Genomic DNA, 23,477 nt, shown 5'->3' with positions numbered 1-23,477 from the left:
AGATGGGGAGGAAAAGAATAATCTAGATCAATATTTAAGAAAAGGGGACAGGAACTAGAGAGCTTGGGAGAAAGTAGAGAATGGGTTAGGAACCAGGGCTGGAGGAGCACTGGGAGACCTTGGTACAACCAGTGACATCGGGATGAAGCCCAGTGACACCACATGAGCTCTGACTGACCTCACACATGGGCTAAGGTGGCCCCTTATGTCCCCTTCCAGTACCCTCAGTGACATCTCTGTCCTGAAGCTGAAAGTGGACAAGTGCTCCCGACAGGACACCGTCTTCATGAAGAAGGTTAGCAAATGTTACTTCAAGATACAGTGACTCCCCAGCAGGCCAGGCCCTGGGACCCTGACCTTCGAGTCCGCCAGTCACTGCTGACCACTGCTCCCGGAGCCGGCCTCCTCCCTCTTTGTGTAGGCAGGATGAGCAGCCAACCCTCCGGGGTCAAGCCCCCAGGGTCATACTCATCACCAAGGCCAGAATGAGGACCAGGGCCAGTGACTATGTTCTGCTCCTGCAACAATTTGGGCAGCGGCTTTTGCTGCTGGTTTGACTGGACCCAGCCTTCTCTACATATGCGCTCCTGCACGTGTTCACGTCCACTGGGCATCCTCTCCCTGGGGGTGGAAGTGGGGTATACACAGTTTTCCCCACTTTCTTCAGATTAGTTTTTCTATTCTTGCTCCTTCTGTCCCCACCCTGCCACGGTGGCCTTGCCCACACCCCTATCCCCATCTCCAGCACTCCCAGCAGCTCTACAGACACATCTACCTGTGCTGTAAGGAGGAAACGAACACACAGAAGCACTACGAGGCCCTCTATGGCTTGCTGGCGCTCATCAGCATCGAGCTGGCCAACGAGGAGGTGGTGGTAGACCTCATCCGCCTGGTGCTGGCTATTCAGGTGGGACATGGGGGTTGGGATCGGGGGGGGGGGAGGTCCTGTTGTGATCAAACACTAATTGGAGTGATGGGTAGCAACTGCTTAACAATTGTTTTGGAGCTGGGAATACTGTGCCCTTGGTTGGCCATTCCTCCGTGAAGACCACCCGCCCTAGCCCTGTAGGTGAACCATGAAGAATGCGTACCCCATGGCTTCGGCCCAGTCTCAGGCTAAAGGAGACCCAGGGAACAGGGTCGTTAGCCCTCAGTAGTTCAAGCCTCTTGAAGAGTCTGAATGGGACTCCAAGAATTGCCAAGAGGGCGCTTACAAGCCTGGAGTGATTCCAAAGCCAATCATCTGGTTCCCAAATTTGCTTCTGAATCGCCTCAAGCATGTATTAAAAATACGTGTTTCCAGTTCTGTCCTGAGCCTGGGGGCCAGTAGATTCAACAGGCCTCCCTTGTGACTCTTGGGCAGGCAGTGTGACACTACGTAAGGCTTTAGACTTCCAAGGTCTGCCTGGGTGGAAGTACACTCTAGGCCAGGGGTGGGCAAACTTTTTGACTCGAGGGCCACCATGGGTTCTTAAACTGGACCGGAGGGCCGGAACAAAAGCATGGATGGAGTGTTTGTGTGAACTAATATAAATTCAAAGTAAACATCATTACATAAAAGGGTACGGTCTTTTTTTTTTTTAGTTTTATTCATTTCAAACGGGCCGGATCCGGCCCGCAGGCCGTAGTTTGCCCACTGGGGTATGGCCTTCAGATCTCAAAGATAAGGGTCTCCAGGGGCCTGAAGGTAGGCGGACATTGCATCCTGGATTGTGGCAAGCCTGGAAATTCAGTGGTGGCCAGTCTTAGGCCCCACCTGCTTGATAGTGCTAAATCCTGCAAGGCCAACCTAGATGCTATGATTGCCCGACTGTCTTCATTCTGGAATTTGAGATTCCTTTGTATCCCAAACCCCTAGTAAAAGCATGTCAAACTCTCGGCCTGCGGGCCACATGCCTCATTTATTTGGCCCGTGTTAGCTTTTGAGTTTGACATGCTTGCCCTAATAACTCCCACAACTTTCTCAACCTAACATGTGAACCCAATGTAGCAAGCCAATCCTGTCCTCCAAGCATCATGCAAGGTCTGTAGCGAAGGAAACAGCATCCCAGTGGTGGGTTTCATGATGAGGGTTTGGATAGTCAAAGTCACTAAGGCTGGAACTGCAAAGTGGGGGTTGAGGTCATCGCCTCTCATGGATTGTTCTAGGGACCATTCACTTCAGCTTTAATAAGGATGGCTTCTGACTTCCAGGAAATGATGAGGCAAATGCTGATGAAGCTTAATCTAGAGCAGTGGGCCATCTCCCTACGGTTGTGGGGCGGTTAGGCAGAAGGTGGGACACCAGTATAGTTTGTCAATTAAAAACTGCAAACGCCCCTCTGTGTTGCCACAGGACTTGGCCCAGGTCAATGAAGAGAACTTGCCTGTATACAACCGCTGTGCCCTCTACGCGCTGGGCGCGGCCTACCTGAACCTCATCAGCCAGCTCACGACAGTGCCAGCCTTCTGCCAGCACATCCATGAGGTTGGTGTCCTCGTGACCCTGAGATGTCCTTATGACTTTGCGAACGCAGGAAGCCCTCACTTGGGGTTTCCTCAGAACTTTTCCTTAATTGCATGGGCCCTGTGCTTAGTCATCCTCTTCATTAAAAATAGTAGCATCATTGCTTACTCGCCTCCCCCGTACACTTGCCTGCCAGCTATCCTCCCACTTCTCACCATCTTAATAGCTTTCACCTTCCTTGTCAAAAATTTGCAAAGGATACCGAGGGAAACTCAGCATGTCACTGTCCATCCGGATGTGTTTGCAATGCACCAGGGCTTGGGAAGAGTGTGACCTATGCTCCCTTTTCCAGGTTCAAAGAGAAACCAGGAACAGGTCACAGAAACAAGAAAGAACAGCCTCTCGGGAGCTAAGTCCCCTGCACTTGGAGGACACTTAGTGCATATGTGTCAGTGGCCCATATGCTTGAGCAGACCGCCCGGCTGCTCTGAGGGTCACTGTGGTCTGAGTTTCCCCCTCAGAAGCCAGCGGTAGGGCGCTCTGCCACGGATTTGCAGGAGGGAGGAAACACTGAGTGGGCGGGAGCTCTTTCATCTGCTTGTTCGGAGCTCCCTCTCCCTGCTGCGCCCAGCTCTTACCTTGCGATTCCTCCCAAACTCCAGGTGATAGAGACCAGGAAGAAAGAGGCCCCGTACATGCTCCCCGAGGACGTGTTTGTGGAGAAGCCCAGGTGAGGGGCGCGCCTGGCACATGGTCCAGGAAATCAAAGGCAGCTGAGTAAGAAGGTGGGCGGTCGGAGGCAGGGGCTTAGGCTTCTATGGGCTCTAGGGCTGAAAGTGGAACCTGCCCGTGGCCCATAGGTCCTGGGTCAAGTTCAACAGGCATCGTGACTGTATACACACCTTGGGCCATCTGGATGTGTTGTACCATATAGGTTATGTGATGCTCCCTCTGGGCGCTGTGACCAAGCCCATGGGGAGCAATCCTGGAGCAGTTGTTCCGGACAAGACACTGCCATCAACCCAAGGGGCATTGTCAGACTGATGTCACTTCAGCATCAGAGGAACACGAGGGAAAGATATTCCGGGGGAAATGTCCAACACCAGGGGATGGCTTTATCAATTATGGCCATCCACACAGCAGTCGACTGCTAGCCCATTTACAATGGTTTCAAAGAATAGTTAATGTGATATTAATGTGATATATTCACTATAGAAGAGGTACATGAAATAGATCATAGAACAGGAAGGGGGCGGTGGTTGTGTGTGTATAAATGTATGTGACTGAAGGATTCTGCTCACTGAAGGTTATCTCTGGAAGTGGGACAATGGGTGATTTTTTCCCCATTTGCATCTCCGTCATTTGGTATAATGAATGTTGCCTTTATAATAAGTTATTAGGAAATCATCCTCGTTATCCACGGCTCTCACTTGCCTCTTCCCTCCCTTGTCGTCCAGGCTGTCTCAGGATCTTGATGGAGTGGTGATTGAGTTCCTCTTCCGCCAGAGCAAGATCAGTGAAGTCCTGGGGGGCAGTGGCTACAATTCAGACAGGCTCTCCCTGCCCTACATCCCTCAGCTGACAGGTATGAGCCCTGCTCAAGGACTCCCAGGCCTGCCTCTGGCTTGTCATGGCCAGGTAAGGGCCTGAGTGTAAGGGGCTTCAGTCACCTTCCATGGCCCCTTGGATGTCACACAAGAGCTGAAAGGCACAGTGGAGATCTATGGTGAGATCCTCTGGATTTCCCCACCTCTCCTCCTCAGTGCAGGGTCCTTAGAAGTAACTGGCCCATAAGATAGCCTGGCTTGTGGATGGGAGAGGCCCCACTGTGCCACACATGGGCTACAGAGACCCAGTTCTCTGTCACTGACTCCCAAGATGTCTTCCGGCACCTCTGAGAAAAGTACATAAAATAATGAAGGCAAATGCGTGTAGTAAATGCTACACAAATGACAGTCATTAGTGCTCTGAGCAAGATGACGCTTGCACAAGTTGAGACATGCTTTCTGGCCATAAGCAGCTTCTTTGTGCTCATCAAGGATTTCAAAATCTTAGCCCTAAAGAGCAGAACCCACCATCCCAAAATGGGCAGAGAAGGCCCAGCCATAAAATCCAGCTGTAGCCCTAACTGGTTTGGCTCAGTGGATAAAGCGTCAGCCTGCATGTATCTTGGTTGCGGGCACATCCCCAGTAGGGGGTGTACAGGATGCAGCTGATCGATGTTTCTCTTTCATCAATGTTTCTAACTATCTCTCTCCCTTCCTCTCTGTAAAAAATCAATGAAATATATATTTTTTAAAATCCGGCTGTAGACTTCACGTGCCCTGAGCCCTCAGAGGACATGGACTAGGCCCTTGGTCAGCAAACTGTGGCTCGCAAGCCACATGCGGCTTTTTGGCCCCTTGAGTGTGGCTCTTCCACAAAATACCACGTGCGGGCGCACGTCCAGTGCGATTGAAACTTCGTGGCCCATGCGCAGAAGTCGTCGGTTTTCGGCCTGGGCGAGTCTATTTTGAAGAAGTACTGTTGATATTTGGCTCTGTTGACTAATGAGTTTGCCGACCACTGGACCAGGCAAAGGCAGAGGGCATGGGAGATGGTGCCAGGGGCAAGATCCTGGCTCGCTCCCTGACAGCTAGGCATCTCGCTTCTGGCTTCTCCTTTCCCAGATGAGGATCGCCTGTCCAAGAGGAAGAGCATTGGAGAAACCATTTCCCTGCAGGTGGAGGTGGAATCTAGGAACAGCCCTGAGAGGGAGGAGGTGAGTGTCTCCCCCAGACACTGCCCTGGTGAAGCCCGGCATCCCCGGGGGAGGGCACCTGCTCCTGCCTTCTATGCAGTCAAACACCCCATGCTCCAGGCCCCCCTAACTGCACAACACAGGTAAGGTTGCACAGAAAGTAAATTTCTCAGGGAAGTCCAGTTTTCCTACTGTCATCCTGTAGCCCACAGACATTTCCATCTGGAAGAAGTGATCTGTATCCACCTTCCTCCCTACTGTACTCCCATGAGAATGTCATAAAAATCGCTCTTGAAAGACTTGTTGGTTGCCATTCTCCATTCACGGTGGGGACAAGCACGCTCCATTTTGGAAATCGGAAGGTTAATAGGAGAGATGAGGGCGAGGCCCACCCATAAAGGTGCTCTTTTAAAGAGAAGGCTGCAGCTCAAACCTCTCTCTCCCACCTGTTCTTGAGGGCTGTGAATGTCTAGTCTCTGTACAACTGAATATGTGCTATCTCCCCTGCCATTTTTTATTCTCGCTCAGAAAATAAAGCAGATGTACCCACAAGAAAGGGAGACTAAGGAATCGTAGTGGAAATTCCAAATGTACTTCTCAAATGGGAAAGAAATGGGGAGGGGACTTGGAGGAGGGAGAAAGAAGTGAGGACTTGGACAAGAAGACGTGCGGAGTTTGGAGCAGGGACAGTTTCTACCCATGAGGGCTGGTGTGGCCATGGAGACCTAGTCTTTCCCCAAGGAGCAAGGAGAACCCATTGGGCTCGAGATCAAGCCTCCCTGTCGCCATGCCCTCAACCTTCACTAACTGGGGGAGACCTCCAGTCCTGGGCTTTTCAGAGCTTATCTGGAACCTTCCCATGGAAGGAAGGAGGCTAATTGGAGAAGTGAAATGAGGTTGAACCAGGCCCTTCCAGCTCTACAAGACTGGGGATCTCAAAAATGTTAGAACCGCAGCATGAGTTGGATGCTACTCCCGCACCCACATCCCTTAAGTCCTCAAAAATGTTATTCAGTTCTTGAAACTGACATTTGAGATTATATGGCCATCTGCAAATATAATCTCTTCTTGCTTCCAATATTTTCTGTTAGGTATCTGAAGATTTTTTTTTTTTTTAATTGCACAGTGTTTTCCTCCCACTGGGCTTAATGGGACAAGCCAGGGGGAGGAGATAGTGGGTTCTATTAGTTGAGGCTCTAATGAGGGATTAGCCTCCCCACCCCCATGTCATGACTCTTGGAGAGCTTCCGGAGACCCTGGTGAGAAGGAGGGTGTCCTGGGGGAGTTTCTGCCCATTGGGACATTCTTTGAGAAGTGAAGGGGCTGCCAGGTAACTAAGGAAGCCAAGGCTGCGTCCTCTGATTCCTCCCCCGCTCCACCTTTGTCACACTTGTCCCCTCTCCCTCAGCGAGTACCAGCAGAGGAGATCACCTATGAGACGCTGAAGAAGGCCATTGGTAAGTGGGAGGCCCCCAGGGAGTTGGTTGGAGGGGAGGGCAGAGCTGGGTCTTGGTTGCAAGCGAGTGGGTGTGTGCAGCCCCATCTGCTGTCTTCCCGAGGATGATTCAGCACAGACTTGAGGGCAGACATTGTGGCTTCCTCTGAACTCATCCCAACTCCCAAAGCTGCAGTGGGAAGTCCTGCTCTCGTGAGGGATCAGTGTTGCCCTGTGTCTCTTAGGTCAGACAACCCTTTTTCTACTGACTGCTGCCTTTAAGGTAATCCACTGAGGGTTACAGCCAGTCAGGTAAAAAGCAGTTGTGTATAAAGACTTCGACTGTTTTTTGTTAGAATGTGATACAGAAGAACAAGTTGACCAATGAAATATATTAAGAACAAACCATATTAATATTTATTTAAAAATGGCAACAGATTTCTAAAATATTTTTATTGATTTCAGAGAGGAAAGGACAGGAAGAGAGAGAGAGAAACATCAGTGATGAGAGAGAATAATTGATTGGCTGCCTATTGCATGCCCCCTACTGGGGATCGAGCCTGCAACCCGGGCATGTGCCCTGACTGGGAATCGAACTGTGACTTCCTAGTTCATGGGTCCATGCTCAACCACTGAGCCACACCAGCGGGCGGCAATAGATTTTAAAATGTAGTATTACGTCTTCTGTCTGAAGTACTTCAAATGAGAGAATTTTTCTGAATGCTGATGACAAATTTTGTCTTCACATGCCAGACCTTTTTTATTTTTGTTGTCATTGATGGTGCTCCTGAACGTACACACTCTGCCTTCTTAAACAGCGAATGATGGACATGTTTGAGACCCCTCCCCTTTTTTCTCTAACTCATTTTGGATACCAAGAGGGATATGTACACAGCTTCATACCACTCTGCCATAGGGGTTCTGGACTGGCTTTTGTGGTCTGTCTGGCCTTTCCATTGTTGATGTCGCTTTTCAAATCCCCCTAGAGTACTTCCTATTCCAGGAACTTCCCGTTAAGAGTCCTAGTGGCAGTGCAGTTACATGGGCTTTAAAAGCCCAGCTTCAGGGTCTGCTCAACTGGTTCTCAAACCCTTACACAAGGAAGGTCGCTGGGCCCTCAGGAAAGGTCTAGACCTGCTGGGGCCACGTGATGGCACCGCACCCTCCAGGCCACCGCACCCGGCCCATCAGCAGGGGGAGCCGGAGCTGCGGTCACAGACAGAGCTCCGGGAGGAGTCCACCCAGCTCCCTGTCAGTGGGCAGGCCCTGCGGGCTGACCGCACTCTGTGCTGCAGTGGACAGTGTGACGGTGGAGGAGCAGGAGCGCGAACGGCGGCGGCAGGTGGTGGAGAAGTTCCAGAAGGCGCCCTTCGAGGAGATCGCAGCTCACTGCGGGGCCCGGGTGAGTGAGGCCCACAGGGCGAGCCCTCGGGGGCAGCGGGTCCAGGGCCGGACGGGGTTGCTAGATCTTGGCACTTGAGTCACCCAGAGGTTAGGGTTGAGATGCCAGCGGCACCCTGGCCCTACAGTGTTTCCCCATGAACCGAAGACTTGGCTACGGGCCACCCAGGCCTCCAGGCCTCTCACTTTTCACGTAAGGAAGAAGCCCTGACCTCAGGAGCTCCTGCATCAGACAGACAGACTGTAATAATCATCATCATGGCAAGTGTGTGCCTAGCGCTTTACCTGTGAGGGGCGCCAGACACCTTACATCTGTTTATTTCGTTCCCATGACTACTCTGCGTGGCTGGTGCCAGTCACATCCCGGAGTGGTGGGGAAGGAGCCCATGGGGAAGGAAAGATGGCCAGTGTTTGCAGCAGGACCTGCAGGCAGAGGGTGAACAGCGGGCCTGGGAAAGATCTGAGAGGGGGGCCCCGGACAAGGGGAAAGAGGGGCTCGTGTCTATACTTCAGGGAGGGGCACAGACATTTCTTGAGATTGATTGTCTCTGCCAGGATTTGCTAGTCACAGTGTTCCTCTTAGTCACAAAGAAATATACTTGTAAACTTCCAAAAGTTATAATCACTCTTACTTAATTGTACTTTTTCCTCTCAATAAAAACATGTCTTTTTATTATACAATATATATTTCTAATATACATATATATTTCCAATTATTATAATTATATATAATAACATAAAATACATGTAAGTATAATGGCGATTGGGGGGGGCCTATATTATCCTGACCTTTTGTCCCATCTCAAGAGGTAGATGCTGCTCATTTCATGAGCTCAGAGTTGAGGCCCAGGTACAGAACACGTGCCCAGCTCCCTCACACAGTCGGAGCCAGAAGGGACCAGAAGGCACATCTTCCCTAAACCACCAATTTTGCACAGCTGCTTCTTTGGAGTTCAGAGCTGGAACCAGCTCTCAGCCTCCTGACTCATGCCCAGCAGGCGCTACCGTCCCATTTGGAGGAGCTAAGGGTCCTTCAAGAATCGCCTGCTGAAGTCCTCCTGGTGCCCCAGCAGGCCGTGGCTGGGCGGCTCTGCCTGACCTGAACCCACAGCCAGGGTCCACAGACAAGTGCTGGGAACGATCTCCCACCATTCCCTTCCTGAGGCTGCACTGCCCAGACCTCCAGTGCGCGCTCCGGACAGGTGGGCTCATGACCACCCGCAGCGGTGCGGGAACCCCAGCTGACTCCCCCTCTGTTTGTGTCTAGGCGTCACTGCTGCAGAGCAAACTCAATCAGATCTTTGAAATCACCATCCGGTAAGTGGCAGCCCTGGCCCGGGGACCCCTGCCTCCGTGGCCTAGCGTTGGGTGCCCTCCCCCCCAGGCTGGACTCAGCCACCAACTCTCCCCGAAAAGGAAGTTGAGACTAGAGAGGACAAGAGACGGCTCAGTGAACCCTGGAAAAGAGTCAGGGTCCTTGTTTCCCAGGCTGAGACTTGACTTTCTAAAGCAACATTGTCACTGTAGAGCCTGCCATGGAGCTGTAGATTCTAGAACAACTTAAAACCTGGGAACCCACAGAGTGACAAAGGCTCTGGCCCCTGTTCAAAGAGAAACACAAATCAGCTGCTCTATTTGGTTGCATGGGGTGGGACCCACTCCTCATCCCTTTCTCCTCCATGTGCCCCTGCCCAGGCCCCCGCCCAGCCCATCAGGAACCATCACCGCAGCCTACGGCCAGCCTCAGAACCACTCCATCCCCGTCTACGAGATGAAGTTTCCAGACCTGTGTGTATACTGAATTCCAAGAGGTGGAGCTGCTTGGAGGGGTGGGCCTGAGGGAGGGGCTCACCCTCACACCCCACCCCTACTACCTGCAAGTCTAACAGGGATCTCAGAAATGGTCACCTTCCCACCTAAACAAGGTAGAGCCCCAGACCCTCCCGCTTCCCCTGTGTCTCCCCTGAGGGGTTGGCTACCTGCCCCTCTAGGACCAATAAGCCTCTCAACTGTTCCCTTTAGTCTCCTTTGTGTCAGCGAGGGGACAAGAATGGGGGGGGGGGGGGGGCGGGGTCTGAGCTCCTGCAGCTCCTGCAGCTCCTGCAGCTCCTGCGTGGTGTGGTGGTGCAGCAGGTGAAAGGCTTCTATGGTGGGGGTGGGAGGGGGCACAGCTGCCGTCCCCTGAGGCGGGGACTGGAAGCTGGGGGACGTTCTCAGAGCACCCCCCCCGCCCCCCCGCCCGCTCCGTCCCGAGGCCCTCGGGTCTCCTGCGTCTCTTCCACTCCCCCTCTCGCCCTGCCAGCTTCTCTTAGTGATTCTTTCTATTATGAATGGATGCTGAGCCCTTCTAACAGGAGCTGGGTAGAGACACGTGGGAGGGGGGCAGCAAAGGATGGCATGAAGGGCAGGTGGCTGCTGGTGGAGGGGCCTGCCTCTCTCTCCCCCGCCCCCCACCCGCCCAGGCGCAGCAGGCAGAAGTGGGCACATCCCTGTTCTCACCTCCTTGGTTCAGAGGGAGCTTGCTTGGCCCTCCCATGGTTCTCTCCCTTCTGGATGTTTCTCCAAGTTGAGCTCTCTCTCTTAACACCTTTCTTCCTGGGGAGCCCCGTGTGTTTCTACACTCTCCGGGTTGAGGGAGGGCAGGACCAGATAATCTGGTTCTAGGTGACTTGAGAGAGGAGCAACTGCAGGGCCAGGCCTGCCCACAGCACCTCCTGGGGAAGAGGTTCCTGGCCTGGCTGGGCTGGGGGGCGGGGTGGAGGTGGGGGGGGGGGCGACACTGGGAAGGGATGGTCAGTCGGGGGGAGCACTTTGGGACTCAAAGATGTCAGAAGTCAACGAATGTTGTGGATGTTTCGTTGGAGGAAAGCAGGATCCAGCACCTGATACTGGAATGACTTTTTTCACTCTTTGGACAAAGTCTGGACCTCAGTTCCACCTGGCCAAGCTTAAGGCTTGGGGAGAGCGGTGGAGACCCCTTTGGGTTCTGCATTTCCCCTGAGTCCTGTCAGCCTGTCTGTGCAGAGGAGGAGCCAGGAGTCTGTTTGCTGTGCATTCCCTTCCCCTTTCTCATCCCGAACCCCCACCCAAGCCTCTGGCAGGACCTCCCCTGGGCCTCTCCCTGGGTCTCCCCGTGCCAGCGCCCTAGGGCCCCAGATAGTTCTTCTCTTCCAGTGGAACGTCCCATAACTGTTCTGAGCTGATGTAACTCACAGTAAGGTGTGAATGGCCAAATGATTCTTCCCTGAGAATTTTTTTTTTCTTTTAGAGAGAGAGCGTAAATAGATTCCTCGACCCAAAGGGATCCCTTTCAGGGTACAATTTTAGGCAGTGTGGGGTGGGGTCAGAAGCAGACACCCTGGGGTCACACCCCTGCATGACCCTGTGCAGTGAGAGCCTGATGCCCAGCCCAGACAGGTGTATTTCCTCAAATCGGGAGAAACGTAACAAATGCACTGCCCATTACGTGTACAGCTCTCTCTGGGAGGGGGCTTTCTGACCCTGTTCTTGTCGCTTCCCCCTTGGGCCTGCAGCTTCCAGGTGGCCTGCATGATTACAGGACCCCAGCCAGCCACTTCTGGCCACGTGGCTTCTGGCAAATGCTCAACCCAACTTTACAAGCATGAACTGAGATTCCTCCTCTAATATTTCCTGATTAAGAAACCACGTTTCAAATAACTTGAAACAAACCTGAAGGCAAATAACTTTGGGGAGAAACTTCACAGGAAATCCAAATCTTTGTTTTTAGTATATATTTTTATTGATTTCAGAGAAGAAGGGAGAGGGAGGGAGAGAGAGAAACATCAATGATGAGAGAGAATCATTGGTCAGCTGCCTCCTGCATACACCCACCCCACTAGAGGGTTGAGCCTGCCACCCAGCATGTGCCCTGACTGGGAATCAAACGCGTGACCTCTTGGTTCCTGGGTTGACGCTCCACCGCTGAGCCGCATCGGCCGGGCAGGAAATCTAAATCTGGAGCCACAAACCTGTCTTCCCATCTGTATCCCCTGCTCGGCTTTGATGAGGAACTCTCTTTCTTTCTTGTGCCTCCTTGACTTTAGGGTCCACCCCCAGAGCAACTGCACCCTGAGCACTGCCCTTGGTCCCTGGTTCTGGGATGTGGGAGGCAGGGCCCTGGAGCCTCTTTCTAGAGCTAGCACTAGGACCAGAGACCTGCAGGTCCCCTCAGACGTCGCCCTGTCCCTCTCCAGCCCTCCCTGGGAACAGGGTGCAGAAGAAGGTGCAAGGTTCCCATTCTTCACACACTCAGCTGCTCCTTCCTCTTCTCTGTCCGAAGCAGCCTTTTCTTTCCATCACAGCTGCATAGCAAAGACGTGATTCTTTTAGAGAACTGCCATGTTTTTGAGTGCTGTCTTCCCAGATTCAATTTCAACTTACACTCAGTAGGATATTAGGCTGCCTGCTGCCAGGAGGTAGAACCTGGGTTCTGGCCAAGTACTGGTATGCCTCGGAATCAGAAAGTTTAAGGTGAGTGTTGACTCAGACAGACCATGCAACGATAAATTAAGCAGTCCTCCTTCACCCCTACCCATGTTCCCCTCCACAAACCCTGGGAATGGATGCCAAGCAGTTTGGTGGGCGCCCAGGCCCTGGGCTTAGCAGCCATCACTGCTTCCTGCCTTCCAAGCCCCGTAGCATCTGGCAGCACTGTGTCTTGTGACCAACCCTTTCTGCCACCCTTGTCTATTGTGATTTTGAGCCAGCTGCTCCCCAAAGCCACTGAGGACTCTTGCCTCCTGGGCAAGGGGTCGGTTTGGTTAGCACCCTGCAGACATAACTGAATGGGCGGGAACATATTTGACATTTGAAAGTTCTGTTCGTTTAGTTGAGTCATGTCCAGGCATAAGCAGCAGGTTAGCAGGAAGCACCCATGTGATCCTGGAGGCTCCTCCTGTCTTCCTTGCAGTGGGGTCCCCAGTGCCTGTCTTCATCTTCCTCCCCCGGAAAGAAGAAATAAGTGGTTTCTTGACTCCTAAATGCCTCCTCTCCGGAGAAGGAACCCAAGGAGGGAAGAAGAAGCATTAGGAACGTCCCCAGATACTCCTCTCTGCAGCCCTCCATCTCAGACACAAGTATACACAGACGAGCAGAGAAAAGGTGGGGCGGGGACCGACTAACGTGCTTGAAGAAGCGTGATGTCACATATGCGCTGCCCTTTGCCCTCGATGTTCTGGGTCCCAGAGAACATGTTTCAACTGGCTTAAGAACTAGAACAGCCTTGGGGTACCTTTAAGTGGCTCAAAGGCCAGACCGCTGGGCTTCCCTGGGGGCCTCTGGATCATGATACCTTCCAGTTGCTATTTCATTGTCCCCAGTCCTTCCGACCTGGGCACAGGGAGTGTCAATGAGAAATGAGGCTGTTTCCCCCAATTTCTCTTCATAACCATGACATGGCATTACACTGGCTGAGCGCCTGTGGGGAAGGACAAGACCTGAGCTGTTATCTGAATATTAAGATTGAAGGTAGCCCTAGCCAGTTCGGCTCAGTAGATAGAGCATGGGACTGTGGACTGAAGGGTCCCAGGTTTGATTCTGGTCAAGGACACATGTCCAGGTTGCAGGCTCGATCCCCAGTAGCAGGCTTGCAGGAGGCAGCCGATCAATGATTCTCTCTCATCATTGATGTTTCTAACTCCCTCTCCCTTCATCTCTGAAATCAATATATATATAATTTTTTAAAAAAGATTGAAGGTAGACAAGGAGATCAGCTCATTTGGGCAGGCCACGCCCACTTCGCTCACCCATAGGCCTGGCAGGAGGTTGTGCTGAAACAAGACATCATCCTCACGTCTGGGGCAGTGTGTTGCTTCTTCGTCCTATTCACCTTAGAAAGCTAACCACATCTGAAGACTGGAGAGGATGGTCAATATGGACCTGGCCAGCTGGGGAAATGGGGAAAAGACACAGGGGCAGTGGCTGGGGCCCGGGGGCTGTTGGGGTCAGAAGGCAGATTTCCAGGCTCTCTTTTAGCACCAGCCAGGTTGACCAGCACTCTCCTCCTGGAGACCTTAGGGCCTCATCATCTTCCCCTTTTGAGCTCTTCCTCCATGACTGTTAATTCTGGCCTGTGGGGTACAGAGCTGTAACTCCACAAATGCTGCAGCCCACACATTATAGCATGTCTGTGTCCATTTAGAACTTCATGACCCAGCTGAAAGTGTGTGTGCCCGTCTGTGTGCATGTGTGTAATGTAGTTCCTAGTAGACGATATATGTATATAATAGCTGATGTATTTATATGGAAGTGCAGAATTAGTGCCTGTGGCAGTTTTCTGTATTTTAAACTCATTGAGTGAAATTAGTTTTAAGGAAGGGAAAAGAGGAGGGGGGTGGGCGGGGAGTGTAGGAAGAAGGACTCTTAGCAAGATCCTTCTTTAGGACTCCTAGTTGTGATTTCCCAATGAGCCTTATGATGCCCTTTTCAAATAAATGTTAATGTTGTCACCACATGGTTGTCTCTTTGATTTCTTTAAAGTAAATGGTTTTTTGAGATGCAAACAGGATCTGAAAATACCAACATTAACCACTAACATTTAGCCACCACCACATGCCATTACTTCCCTTGCTTGAAAAGGAAAGAGCGGAGGGGAGAAGGATGCTACCAAGATGTAAACATGAGGATTCCCAGCATGGGAGCATCCCCTGATGGGAAGGTGTGGGCCATTTCTTCATTACAGTGGACGAGACTTTATCTTCGCAATCTGGCTTTCTGATTCCTCTTACATCAGGGCATTCCGGTTTGCTTTCATTGTGAACTCCTAGATCATCAACATAATATGTGTAAGTGCCATACACAAATGTTTCCCAGCCACTTTGATCTATACCACCCATTGGTATGTCTAATGCAGTTGACATGTATGCATACGTGTGTGTGTGTGTATGTGTCAGTATCTGCGAGTCTCTTGTGAATTGGAAATGTGTTTGGCTCCAGCATTGTGCAGACATCATGGGGACATATAAAAGAAACCCAGCCATGACCTCTGCGCTAGTGGAGGTTGGGTTTCCCTGAGGAGAGCACACGACATACCTACAGCAAGAAAATTGCCATCCAAGCCAAACTGCATGCCTTCCACTGAAGAGGGCTGACTGCAGAAACACTGAAAATGAGCAGGTGTGGCTGGAAGAGATCACAACTTTCCCAGTGGAAGTGGACTTGAGCCTGGGCTCATGTTGAAAATGGGGTAACACTCCAAGTGGTGGGAGAAGATGGGGAATTTCAAGTAGAGGCTGAAGGAGGATGGGAGGGGAGAGAGATCAGTAGGTGGGAACATGGGAAGTAGGGTTCAGTAAGGAGTGTGAATTTCATTGACAAGGGCCCAGCATGCCATGCCCTGCAGTTTGGAACTGATGGAAAATTGGGGTGGGACAACTTTCTTTTTAGCTCTTGAGCCAATGAATGAAGATTTTGTATACATTACTATGAAGAATTTGTATCTGATGGGTTGGGAGGAGAGCAACAGGAGACAAGGAGAAGTTGGTTGGAAGCTGTTACAGTAGTGTAGGCCGGAGCACAGAATGGTGAGAAGGGTTTGGGTTGGGCAACATCATGGGGAGAGAATGTGGACATAGCTGGGGGAAAAGAAAGAGATCCCAAGGCTTGAGCCCCTGGGACTGGAATAAGTATCCGTGTATATTGCCTTGTATTTATACAGATGTGTCTCCGTGGGTGCGTGCCGGGGTGGGTGAGACCATGTGTGTGAGAATGTTTGTATCTCGGTGTGCACATTTTAACTGATACCATCCGTCAGCACTCACACTTAGCTTCTCAGTGATAAAAAGATAATCACATTCATTTCTTAATCTGCACAATAGCCCTCACACTAGGGAGGGAGGGGAAGAGGAACTCAATCTTGGCGTTCGGAGACTTGCCTGAGGTCGCACAGGTAGCTGGATCCAGGGGACATTACCACACCCTCCCACCCACCTGACGGCCCAGAGAGCCCTTCCCCTGCCCTTGAGGTTCAGTGTCGGCCTGGCCCTTGGACAGGTGCAGCGTTACTCCTGTAGGGTCACTTCTGCCGGAATCCTGCCTTTGGGTGCACCTTCTAGCTGAGCAGTTTTCCCACCCAACGAAGGGTGGCAAATGTAGCCACCCTGAGCCATCCAACTACCTGGTCCCTTGTGGACGCATTTACTGAGGGGACAGGAAAGTACATTTCCTTTCCATCGCAGCTCTGCCTGTGAGTATACTGCCGCTGGGTTACATGGAGACCACCCCGCCTCTCCTCCACTGTGTGCTCCTATTTGATGGATATGTGATATATATATATAATATATATATAATCTTAAACATTCAGAGAGGAAGAGAGAGAGAGAGAAACATCAATGATGAGAGAGAATCACTGATCAGCTGCCTCCTGCGCGTCCCCTACGGGGAAGGAGCCCGCAAACCCGGGCATGTGCTCCCGACGGGAATCGAACCCTGGACCCTTCAGTGGGCGCCCGCCAGGGCTGGATGTGTTATTTCATTCCCTGGGTCACCATTCACAGGCAGAGGCAGATGTGCAACTTGCAAGGCTTTATTTCCTAACTACAGGCATCTCTAACAGGCCGGGTGCCGCGCCCACCGCCGGAGCCGGGAGCCGGGAACCGGGAGCCCAGCCAGGCTGGGAGGCCCCGGCCCACGAAAGGGGGCTCAGGGGCCGCCTTCCGGGAGAGGGCCCGGCCCCGCGGCGCCCTCACTGGCCCTTCCGGTGGGCGTTCTTGATGATGGCGTTTTTGAACAGCGTCACCAGGGGCGTCTGGCTCTTCTCCGAGGTCATGAAGCCGCCGTAGCGCTTGTCCTTGGGCGGGCTGCCCCAGCGGAAGTGCTCCATCTTGTAGGGCCCCTCGTCCTTCTTCAGCGCCCGCGGGGCCTCGGCCTCCGCCCCCAGGCCGTACTCCAGGTCGGTGGAGGCCGCCTCGCCCTGGGCTGCGCTCTCGGGGCGGAGCGCCGGCTCGGGCCGCTCCCGCTTGAACTCGACGGGGAAGGCCTCGGCCGACTCGTCCTCGGCGCCGTTGGGGTACACCTTCACCGGGCGCCGCTTCTTGCCCACCGGCTTGCCCCAGCGGAAGTGCTCCATGGAGTAGGAGCGCTTGCCCTCGCGCGGGCCCGGCCCGGCGCCATCGCCGCGGGGCCCGAGGCCGCCGTCGCCCGCGGCCACCGTCTCCTCCGTGCGTTCCGGGCCCGCGCCGGCCCCGCTGCTGTCGTTGCCGCTGCGGCCGAAGCGGTCCCAGCGGAAGTGGCCCATGACGTACTTCCGGGGGTTCTCGGCCAGCAGCTGTTCCTCGCCGTTCCCGGGAAACACGGGCGTCTCGGCCGAGAGGTCGGACTTGCAGGCCCGAATGCAGGCCTGCGGGAGAGCGAGCGCGTGAGTCACGGAGCGCCCCGATGGCCCGCCCTGCACTGCGCCTGCGCCTGCGCCCTCCGCCTGCGGCCCTCCCCACGTGTCCGCCTCCCTGCGGGATGGTCTCCCTGCCAGGGCGCCTGCCCATCCCGTCCTCTGGGCATCCACGGGCATCTAAGACACAGCTGGGCATCGTCTTTTGTCCCCCGGACACCTTAGTATTTCTGCCCCGTAACTACAACGCACACCCCATGCGCAGGGCCTTACCGTTATATGCCTCATATATAGGCATTAATCAATCAATGGCAGGCGGGTGGTAGTTGTTGGCACTTAATAAACATTGAATAAATAAATATGGCTCAGTATGAATCTGGATGGGGCACTGGGCTGAAATGAGAAGGAGAATCTCCCCAGGTGTCAAAAGTAGAAATCTGACTTCCAGGGCCTGTGTTTTCAGCAATGCCGCGACCTTACCCCAGTGATCTGCACACCTACCTCATGCCCTACCCCCCACCCCCCACCCCAAGCCATCTCCTCCTACCCTCGCCCATCTGGCACTTTCTCTGGTTCCTTCAAGTCTCCTGTGCTGACCCTGTGCTTTCTCCAATCGGCAGCTTTGGAAGGGGTGCTTCATTTCCCTGCCACCTCATTCTGACTGGGGGGGCGGGGGGGGGGGCGGGATTATTTCTGTTGCAGGGGCCATGGAGCCCATGTCTCTGCTCTTTGAAACTAGACAAGTGGACTGTGGTACACGTTTACTTAGGGCAATGGCCTATAGCCTGCGGCCTTGAGCTTTCAGTTACTCAGAACTGCAAAGGAGGAAACAGAGGGCTCCCACCCACTCTGTTGAGTTGGGAATTTTATGCAGAATATTAATGGGAAAGTAAAAATGACCACATACTCCTCTGGACACATGAAACAGGAGGCTCAGAGAGGTGGAAAGTCCTTGGCAAGGTTCTACAGCTCACTGGTGACAGAACTGGGACTAGAACCCATGGGTCTGACCATAACCAGTGCCCCTTCCCTCATGAGCTGTCAATGGGAGAGGCTGTGCAGTGGGTATCTCCAACCCCGAGTCTCTTGGGTCCCTCTGAACTGGAACTCTCAGACTTCCCTGGGCTCTTTTTTCTATTTTATGTGCCACATACAACTTCGTTTGTGCTTTTGAGAAAGTCTCTCTCTTATCTTAACTCAGTGTTTCCATTGGCAAAACACCCTGAATGTAGTGATATGCATTCCGCCTTCACCCGGCAGGTGCTGCAGCAGGACGGAACTCAGTCACTGACACCAGCAGCATGTCTTTTAGTCTTTGACTTGCTATCATTTCTCACTTGTGCTTCCCAAAACACGCAAGTGTGCACAGGTGCGCGCGCGCGCGCACACACACACACACACACACACACACGCACTGTGTTGACCTGGAGGGAATTCCAACCTGGCACAAAGGACCTTTACATGCTTCTGGAAAGCCTGTGTCTCCCAGAAGAAGGATGAGACACTTGGCACCCGTTAGAGGAAAATGGCACCTGGGTTTTCCTCCCTCTAGAGATGATTTGAGGAACTGCCTAGCTGGCTTTGTAACTGGTGGTAGATAGAAAGGGAAGAAAAATGGAATGAAATGGCAAAGTATATGAGGAGGTTATTTTAAAAGGAATAACTTGGGAGCTAAAAGATTGAAAATACAGGCTCAATCGAGGAGCGGTTATTGTTATCACTATTATTAGTAGTCATATTATTTTAATGGCAGTATCCCTAAATAGCTTACATCGAGTGAGGTCCCCATACAAGAAGCGGAGATAACTGAACAGAAATGGTGGACCAGACCCATCTCCCTGAAGCGCTTCCTCCCCTTCTTGGTCCAATGCTGACGTCGCCCTGGGGTCTGCTCCTGGCCTGGGCTGAGGTACCCAGTTATCTCTGGGAATGAATTTCCCCTTGCCCATCGCGCTTTCTTTTGTGCTGTCCCAGCCCCGGCCCCAGTTCCACCATCTGACTCCCAAACCAAGATGACAGCTGTGGCCCACGTACCAGCAGGTTACTTTCCGAGGTGAGGTCCTGACACTGGCTGCTCTCCAGACACCAGCCACGCACTTCCATGAAGGCCTGAAGCAGCAGGGCAAGCAGTAGGGCCCCCGAGCGGCTGCAGCATGATCTAGGCATTTTCCCGGCAGACGGAGGCTCTGCTGAGGCAAACAAGATCGGCGGGACCCCTGCAAGGAGCAGAACAATGTTGGCCACTCACCAGGGAGGACCTGGAGCCAACATTAACAACACGATCATTTTAATCATTTGTGAACCTCAAGGCTTTTTAAGGACAGGAGCAGTTCAAGGAGAAGGTTGGTGTGCGGGGAGGTGGTATGAGTTGTGCTAGAGACTGGGCGAATAGGACCTCGGCAAAACGTGCAATTTCCCTTTATCTCTTATTAAAAATCAGACCCCAAAGAAGGTTAGCACTGGAAGCTATTTAGGGGTCATTTGGTTTAGCCTCTTATTTGAGTATGATGTTAATGGCAGTATCTCTAAATAGCTTACATGGAGTGAGGTCTCCATACAAGAAGACAGGAAGCAAAGATAAGCAAGCAGAAATTGTGGACCAGATCCACTTCCCGGAAGTGCTTCCTCCCCTCCTTGGAGGATTATTTTTACTTCCTGTCTTCTTGTATGGAAGCTCACTCCATTTAAGCTATTTAGAGATATTGCATTAAAATAATACTAATAATAGTAATAACAATTGCTCCACAACTGAGCCTACATTTTCAATCTTTTAGCTCCCAACTTATTCCTTTTAAAATAATCTTATATACTTAGCCTCTTATGTGAAGCCCAGAGAGACAATAACTTGGGTTTGCATGACAAGGTAAGGCTACGTTCTGTTTATAGCACAGAGCCTTCCTATGCACCACCTTCATGCAGCCACTGTTCTAACACTCTAGATCCAAGGAGTAACTGGGGAAAGACAAGGGCTCAGAAACTCCTGCTCAAGGGGGTCTCTTCCTCCTCTCCCCCACCAACATCCTACCATTCCCCAGAAACTCTATTTTCTGTGAATAGTAGGTTTGCATAAAGGCAAATAAAACCGCTGGCCAATTTAGCCAAAACCTCAGCCAACCCAGTTTGTTGCCCTGTACACAAATCCCCCTGCAACTTTGGAGAGATTTTTAAAGCAGCCCCCATTCTTTTAAAAGTGAGTCATCTTCTGAACACATTACAAGTCAGACCTCTTGACCTCCGATTCTCTCAGATGTCATCTGAAATAGCTGGAGTTGAACATGCTGTAGGTGTAGAAGGGAACGAGACGGACACACAGAGCGAAGGGAATGGCCTGCCATTGTGAGAACCTACAAAAGATACTTCCAAGTATCTCTCTGCAGATGCTGAGGTCAAGAGGTCAGGGTATAGGATGCTGCCTGATGCTGCCTTTGGCCCCTTGTGCCCAGTGCTTTCCCCGACCCTGTAGGTCTCATGCTGCCAAGTCCCTCCTCACCCAGGTTGGCCCCTTGAAGTGGCCCTAAGTTCTGTCATCAGCTCACCACCAACCCCACAGTCATTTTGTATTTCAGAAGATCTTCTCACCCAGCTGTTAGGAAGAAACCTAATTAGATGAGAAAAGTAATTTACATTAAGGCGAGGATGACTAATTGATTGTCTCCCGTAATGGACATGTGCATTTTAAAACGTTTGCCTGAAAGGAACCTCTCATTTGTGGAGGCGTGGACCAGATCTTTTTACAGGGAAGGCTTTGGAAGTGAAAGTTCTCCCTGGCTCTCATTGTCTACTTCAGAAAGCCACTGCCTTCTCCCTGCCCCACCCCTACTTATTTTCCCAAAAGCAGAGCCAGCTCAGGGTGGCCAGGTACTGCCTGAACGTTCTCAGAGCAGCCATTAGATGGCGCTGGCAGTCAGCGAGCCGGCCCGTCAGCATTCCAGGCAACTGGGAGAGCATTGGTCAACCTTGATGTCCACTGGTGAGCAGGGACAGGCTGCTCCTGTTACAGCCTTCTGATGCTCTAGTTCAAGTATGAAGTCTAAACTTGGCGGACAAGACAATTTACACTAAAGCTCTGAGACCACACAACACACTTGTAAATGCTCAGATTTACAAGAAAAGCAGAAAAATGATAATCATATAATCACTGTGGCAAGTGTAAAATATCATATGTGTAGAGAAAGAAGTAAAATCAGATAGGCCTGACAGGTCCCTCAACTTTATTTTAATTCTCCTCAAAATTGGCCATTCTAGAGCGATTTCCATTTTCTAAAAACCTGCCTCATGATTGCAGGCTTCTGAGAGCATTTTCTTACCTTCTGCCCCACCCACGGCGTTGCACACATGGTCACTTCCCACCCTCTCCAAGCTCCATTCCGCTGCTAAAACGCTAGATTTTTTTCTTTTTACTTGTATGTAGTCTTAATTTTTCTACAGTGAATCAATATTGCCTTATGCCATTTTTTAAAAATCAATATAGTAATGGGGAGATGTCAAGTATTGTGCTTTCTGTAAGTAGGGAGAGATTTTTGAAAGCCTTGGAAAAAAATAAATAGAAGTCTGTGTTTTGTTCATCTTAACATTAGCTTTATAATAGTTACACCTGTTAGAAGCTCACATGTGCAGGCGAGTTCTCTGTGAGCTAAACAAGACGCCGTGTTCCTGTAAAGCTGCACGTTGGCCATGCCTTTCTGTAAACGTGAGAGGTGCAGAGTTTTGTCCTTGCACCGAGATACATATGGGACAAGTCCTAAAACAGAAGTGTCAATGGATTATTGTCACTAAATAAGCCTTAATCTGAACATATCTCAACCATTGATAACTACACACTTTTACCTTCCTTGGCTCTTTCCAGCCAGTCTGTGAGCATCACTACCTCCCCGTTTAGACACCAAGAAAATGGGGGATCCAGGTACCCTGTAGACTCTCCCTCCTTCGCTGGAAGCCGCCCTTGCCTGAGCCTTGGCCCAGCTCAAACGGCCGCTTCCGCCCTGCAGTCTAGGGTCTGGGGGACAAAGGTCCTCCACTCTGCGGTCCCTTTGCGCTCGCAGACAGGGTTGTTCAGCACCTCGGACAGCTCCGGGGCCACCTCTTTAAACCCAGCTGCTGGGTCTTGCAGAGGAGACAGAGCCATTATCAGCGCGCAGCCCCGTCGGGTGCGCTAAGATGGGCAGAAAGACGAGCGTTCAAGGGTCTGCATCCAAAAAAGTCTGAGATACAGGGAGTTTTTGCGACTTTTAGCCTTTGCTCTCCTGCCCCCGTTTTCAACGTTAATTTACACTGGAATATATGGTATCTTTGTAGTGACATCTACCCAGAAACTCAGGAGGAAGAGGTGCCCTAACACTGGCTCTCCCGAGATCTCCCCAGAAGGCGGTAGGAGTCTCAGGGGTCCTGGCAGCCCCACTCCCCGGGAGGGGGTGGGGGAGAGACGCGGCGGCCGCCAGCTCCGGGGAGGCACGGCTCAGCGGCGCACGGTTGGCCCACAGCCCGGAGGCTGGTCCTCGCCGCTCCGAGGCTGCCCGCTGCCCGAGGCTTCCCGCGCCGCACCCAGTACAGAAACTTTTCGAAGAACTCGGGACCGGGACCGCGGGCGAGAGCACCCCGAGTTGCCGGGGCCTGAGTCCCGGGGGAAGAGTGAGGCTCCGCGCCGCTGCGCCCTTACCTGTCGCGGGGAGGCTGCGCCCGAGCGAGGATGCTCTCCGGAGGGGTCGCTTCTTTCCCTTCCTTTCTCCTCCTCCCCGCCTGGTCCCGGTCGCTCTCCTGGTCCTTTTATAGGGGTTTATAGAGTGGGCGCTGGAGGTGAATTTCCCGGCAGGGCAGCGTAACAAGCAACTCCCCCGGCCCTGGGAAGGGGGGCCGGGGGACGCGGGAGGGGCGTTTCCAGGTAGGAGCTGAGCGCGAGGGCAGGCGTGTCCGGAAAGGGGGCTGGATCTCCGCCCCGGAGGCTGGGATTAACACGGTCCCGCGGAAGGACGCACCTGGCGTCCGTCGGAAAAGAACTTAATTAAGGACGGTGTTGGGTCTCCAGGTGGGACCGGCAGGCGGCTTAGCACCCCGGTGTGGGGGCGCCGGGGGCGCCGCTGAGGCCGTGGAGAAGCGGGTGAAGTTGCTGGTTGTG

General features: G+C 52.4%; 2 protein-coding genes across 4 annotated transcripts in view; one reads left to right on the top strand and one right to left on the bottom strand.

Moving 5' to 3' along the window:
* Positions 1-10,072, top strand: part of EFR3B (EFR3 homolog B) — a 65,245-nt gene extending 55,173 nt beyond the window's left edge. For all 3 annotated transcript variants that reach the window (XM_036335178.1, XM_036335177.1, XM_036335176.1), the window contains exons 14-23: positions 220-295; positions 746-907; positions 2,336-2,467; positions 3,109-3,176; positions 3,904-4,031; positions 5,116-5,207; positions 6,595-6,643; positions 7,917-8,023; positions 9,290-9,339; positions 9,718-10,072. In XM_036335178.1, the coding sequence (XP_036191071.1) occupies positions 220-295; positions 746-907; positions 2,336-2,467; positions 3,109-3,176; positions 3,904-4,031; positions 5,116-5,207; positions 6,595-6,643; positions 7,917-8,023; positions 9,290-9,339; positions 9,718-9,823 (970 nt within the window). In that variant the 3' untranslated portion in view covers positions 9,824-10,072. The remainder of the gene's footprint in view (positions 1-219; positions 296-745; positions 908-2,335; positions 2,468-3,108; positions 3,177-3,903; positions 4,032-5,115; positions 5,208-6,594; positions 6,644-7,916; positions 8,024-9,289; positions 9,340-9,717) is intronic.
* A 6,574-nt stretch (positions 10,073-16,646) lies between these two features.
* On the bottom strand, positions 16,647-23,084 carry POMC (proopiomelanocortin). The gene is made up of 3 exons (XM_036335575.1): positions 23,022-23,084; positions 19,400-19,581; positions 16,647-17,377 (listed from the first exon to the last, which is right to left on the bottom strand). Exons 2-3 carry the CDS (start codon positions 19,529-19,531, stop codon positions 16,724-16,726), a joined length of 786 nt encoding a protein of 261 aa, XP_036191468.1. The 5' UTR covers positions 19,532-19,581; positions 23,022-23,084; the 3' UTR covers positions 16,647-16,723.
* Between the last annotated feature and the right edge of the window lie 393 nt (positions 23,085-23,477).

This window comes from Myotis myotis, unplaced genomic scaffold (genome assembly GCF_014108235.1).
Source record: "Myotis myotis isolate mMyoMyo1 unplaced genomic scaffold, mMyoMyo1.p scaffold_m19_p_14, whole genome shotgun sequence".
In the NCBI taxonomy this organism is placed as follows: Eukaryota; Metazoa; Chordata; class Mammalia; order Chiroptera; family Vespertilionidae; genus Myotis; species Myotis myotis.
The sequence above is the reverse complement of the archived record's forward strand: the minus strand, read 5'-3'. Positions and strand labels throughout refer to the sequence as shown.

What these genes read in the sequence shown, in the direction of transcription:
- POMC (XM_036335575.1), bottom strand. Translation starts at nt 19,531, where the DNA reads ATGCCTAGATCATGCTGCAGCCGCTCGGGGGCCCTACTGCTTGCCCTG. An exon ending in CCTCGGAAAGTAACCTGCTG is followed by an intron (nt 17,378 to 19,399) that starts GTACGTGGGCCA and finishes GCTCTCCCGCAG; the next exon opens with GCCTGCATTCGGGCCTGCAA.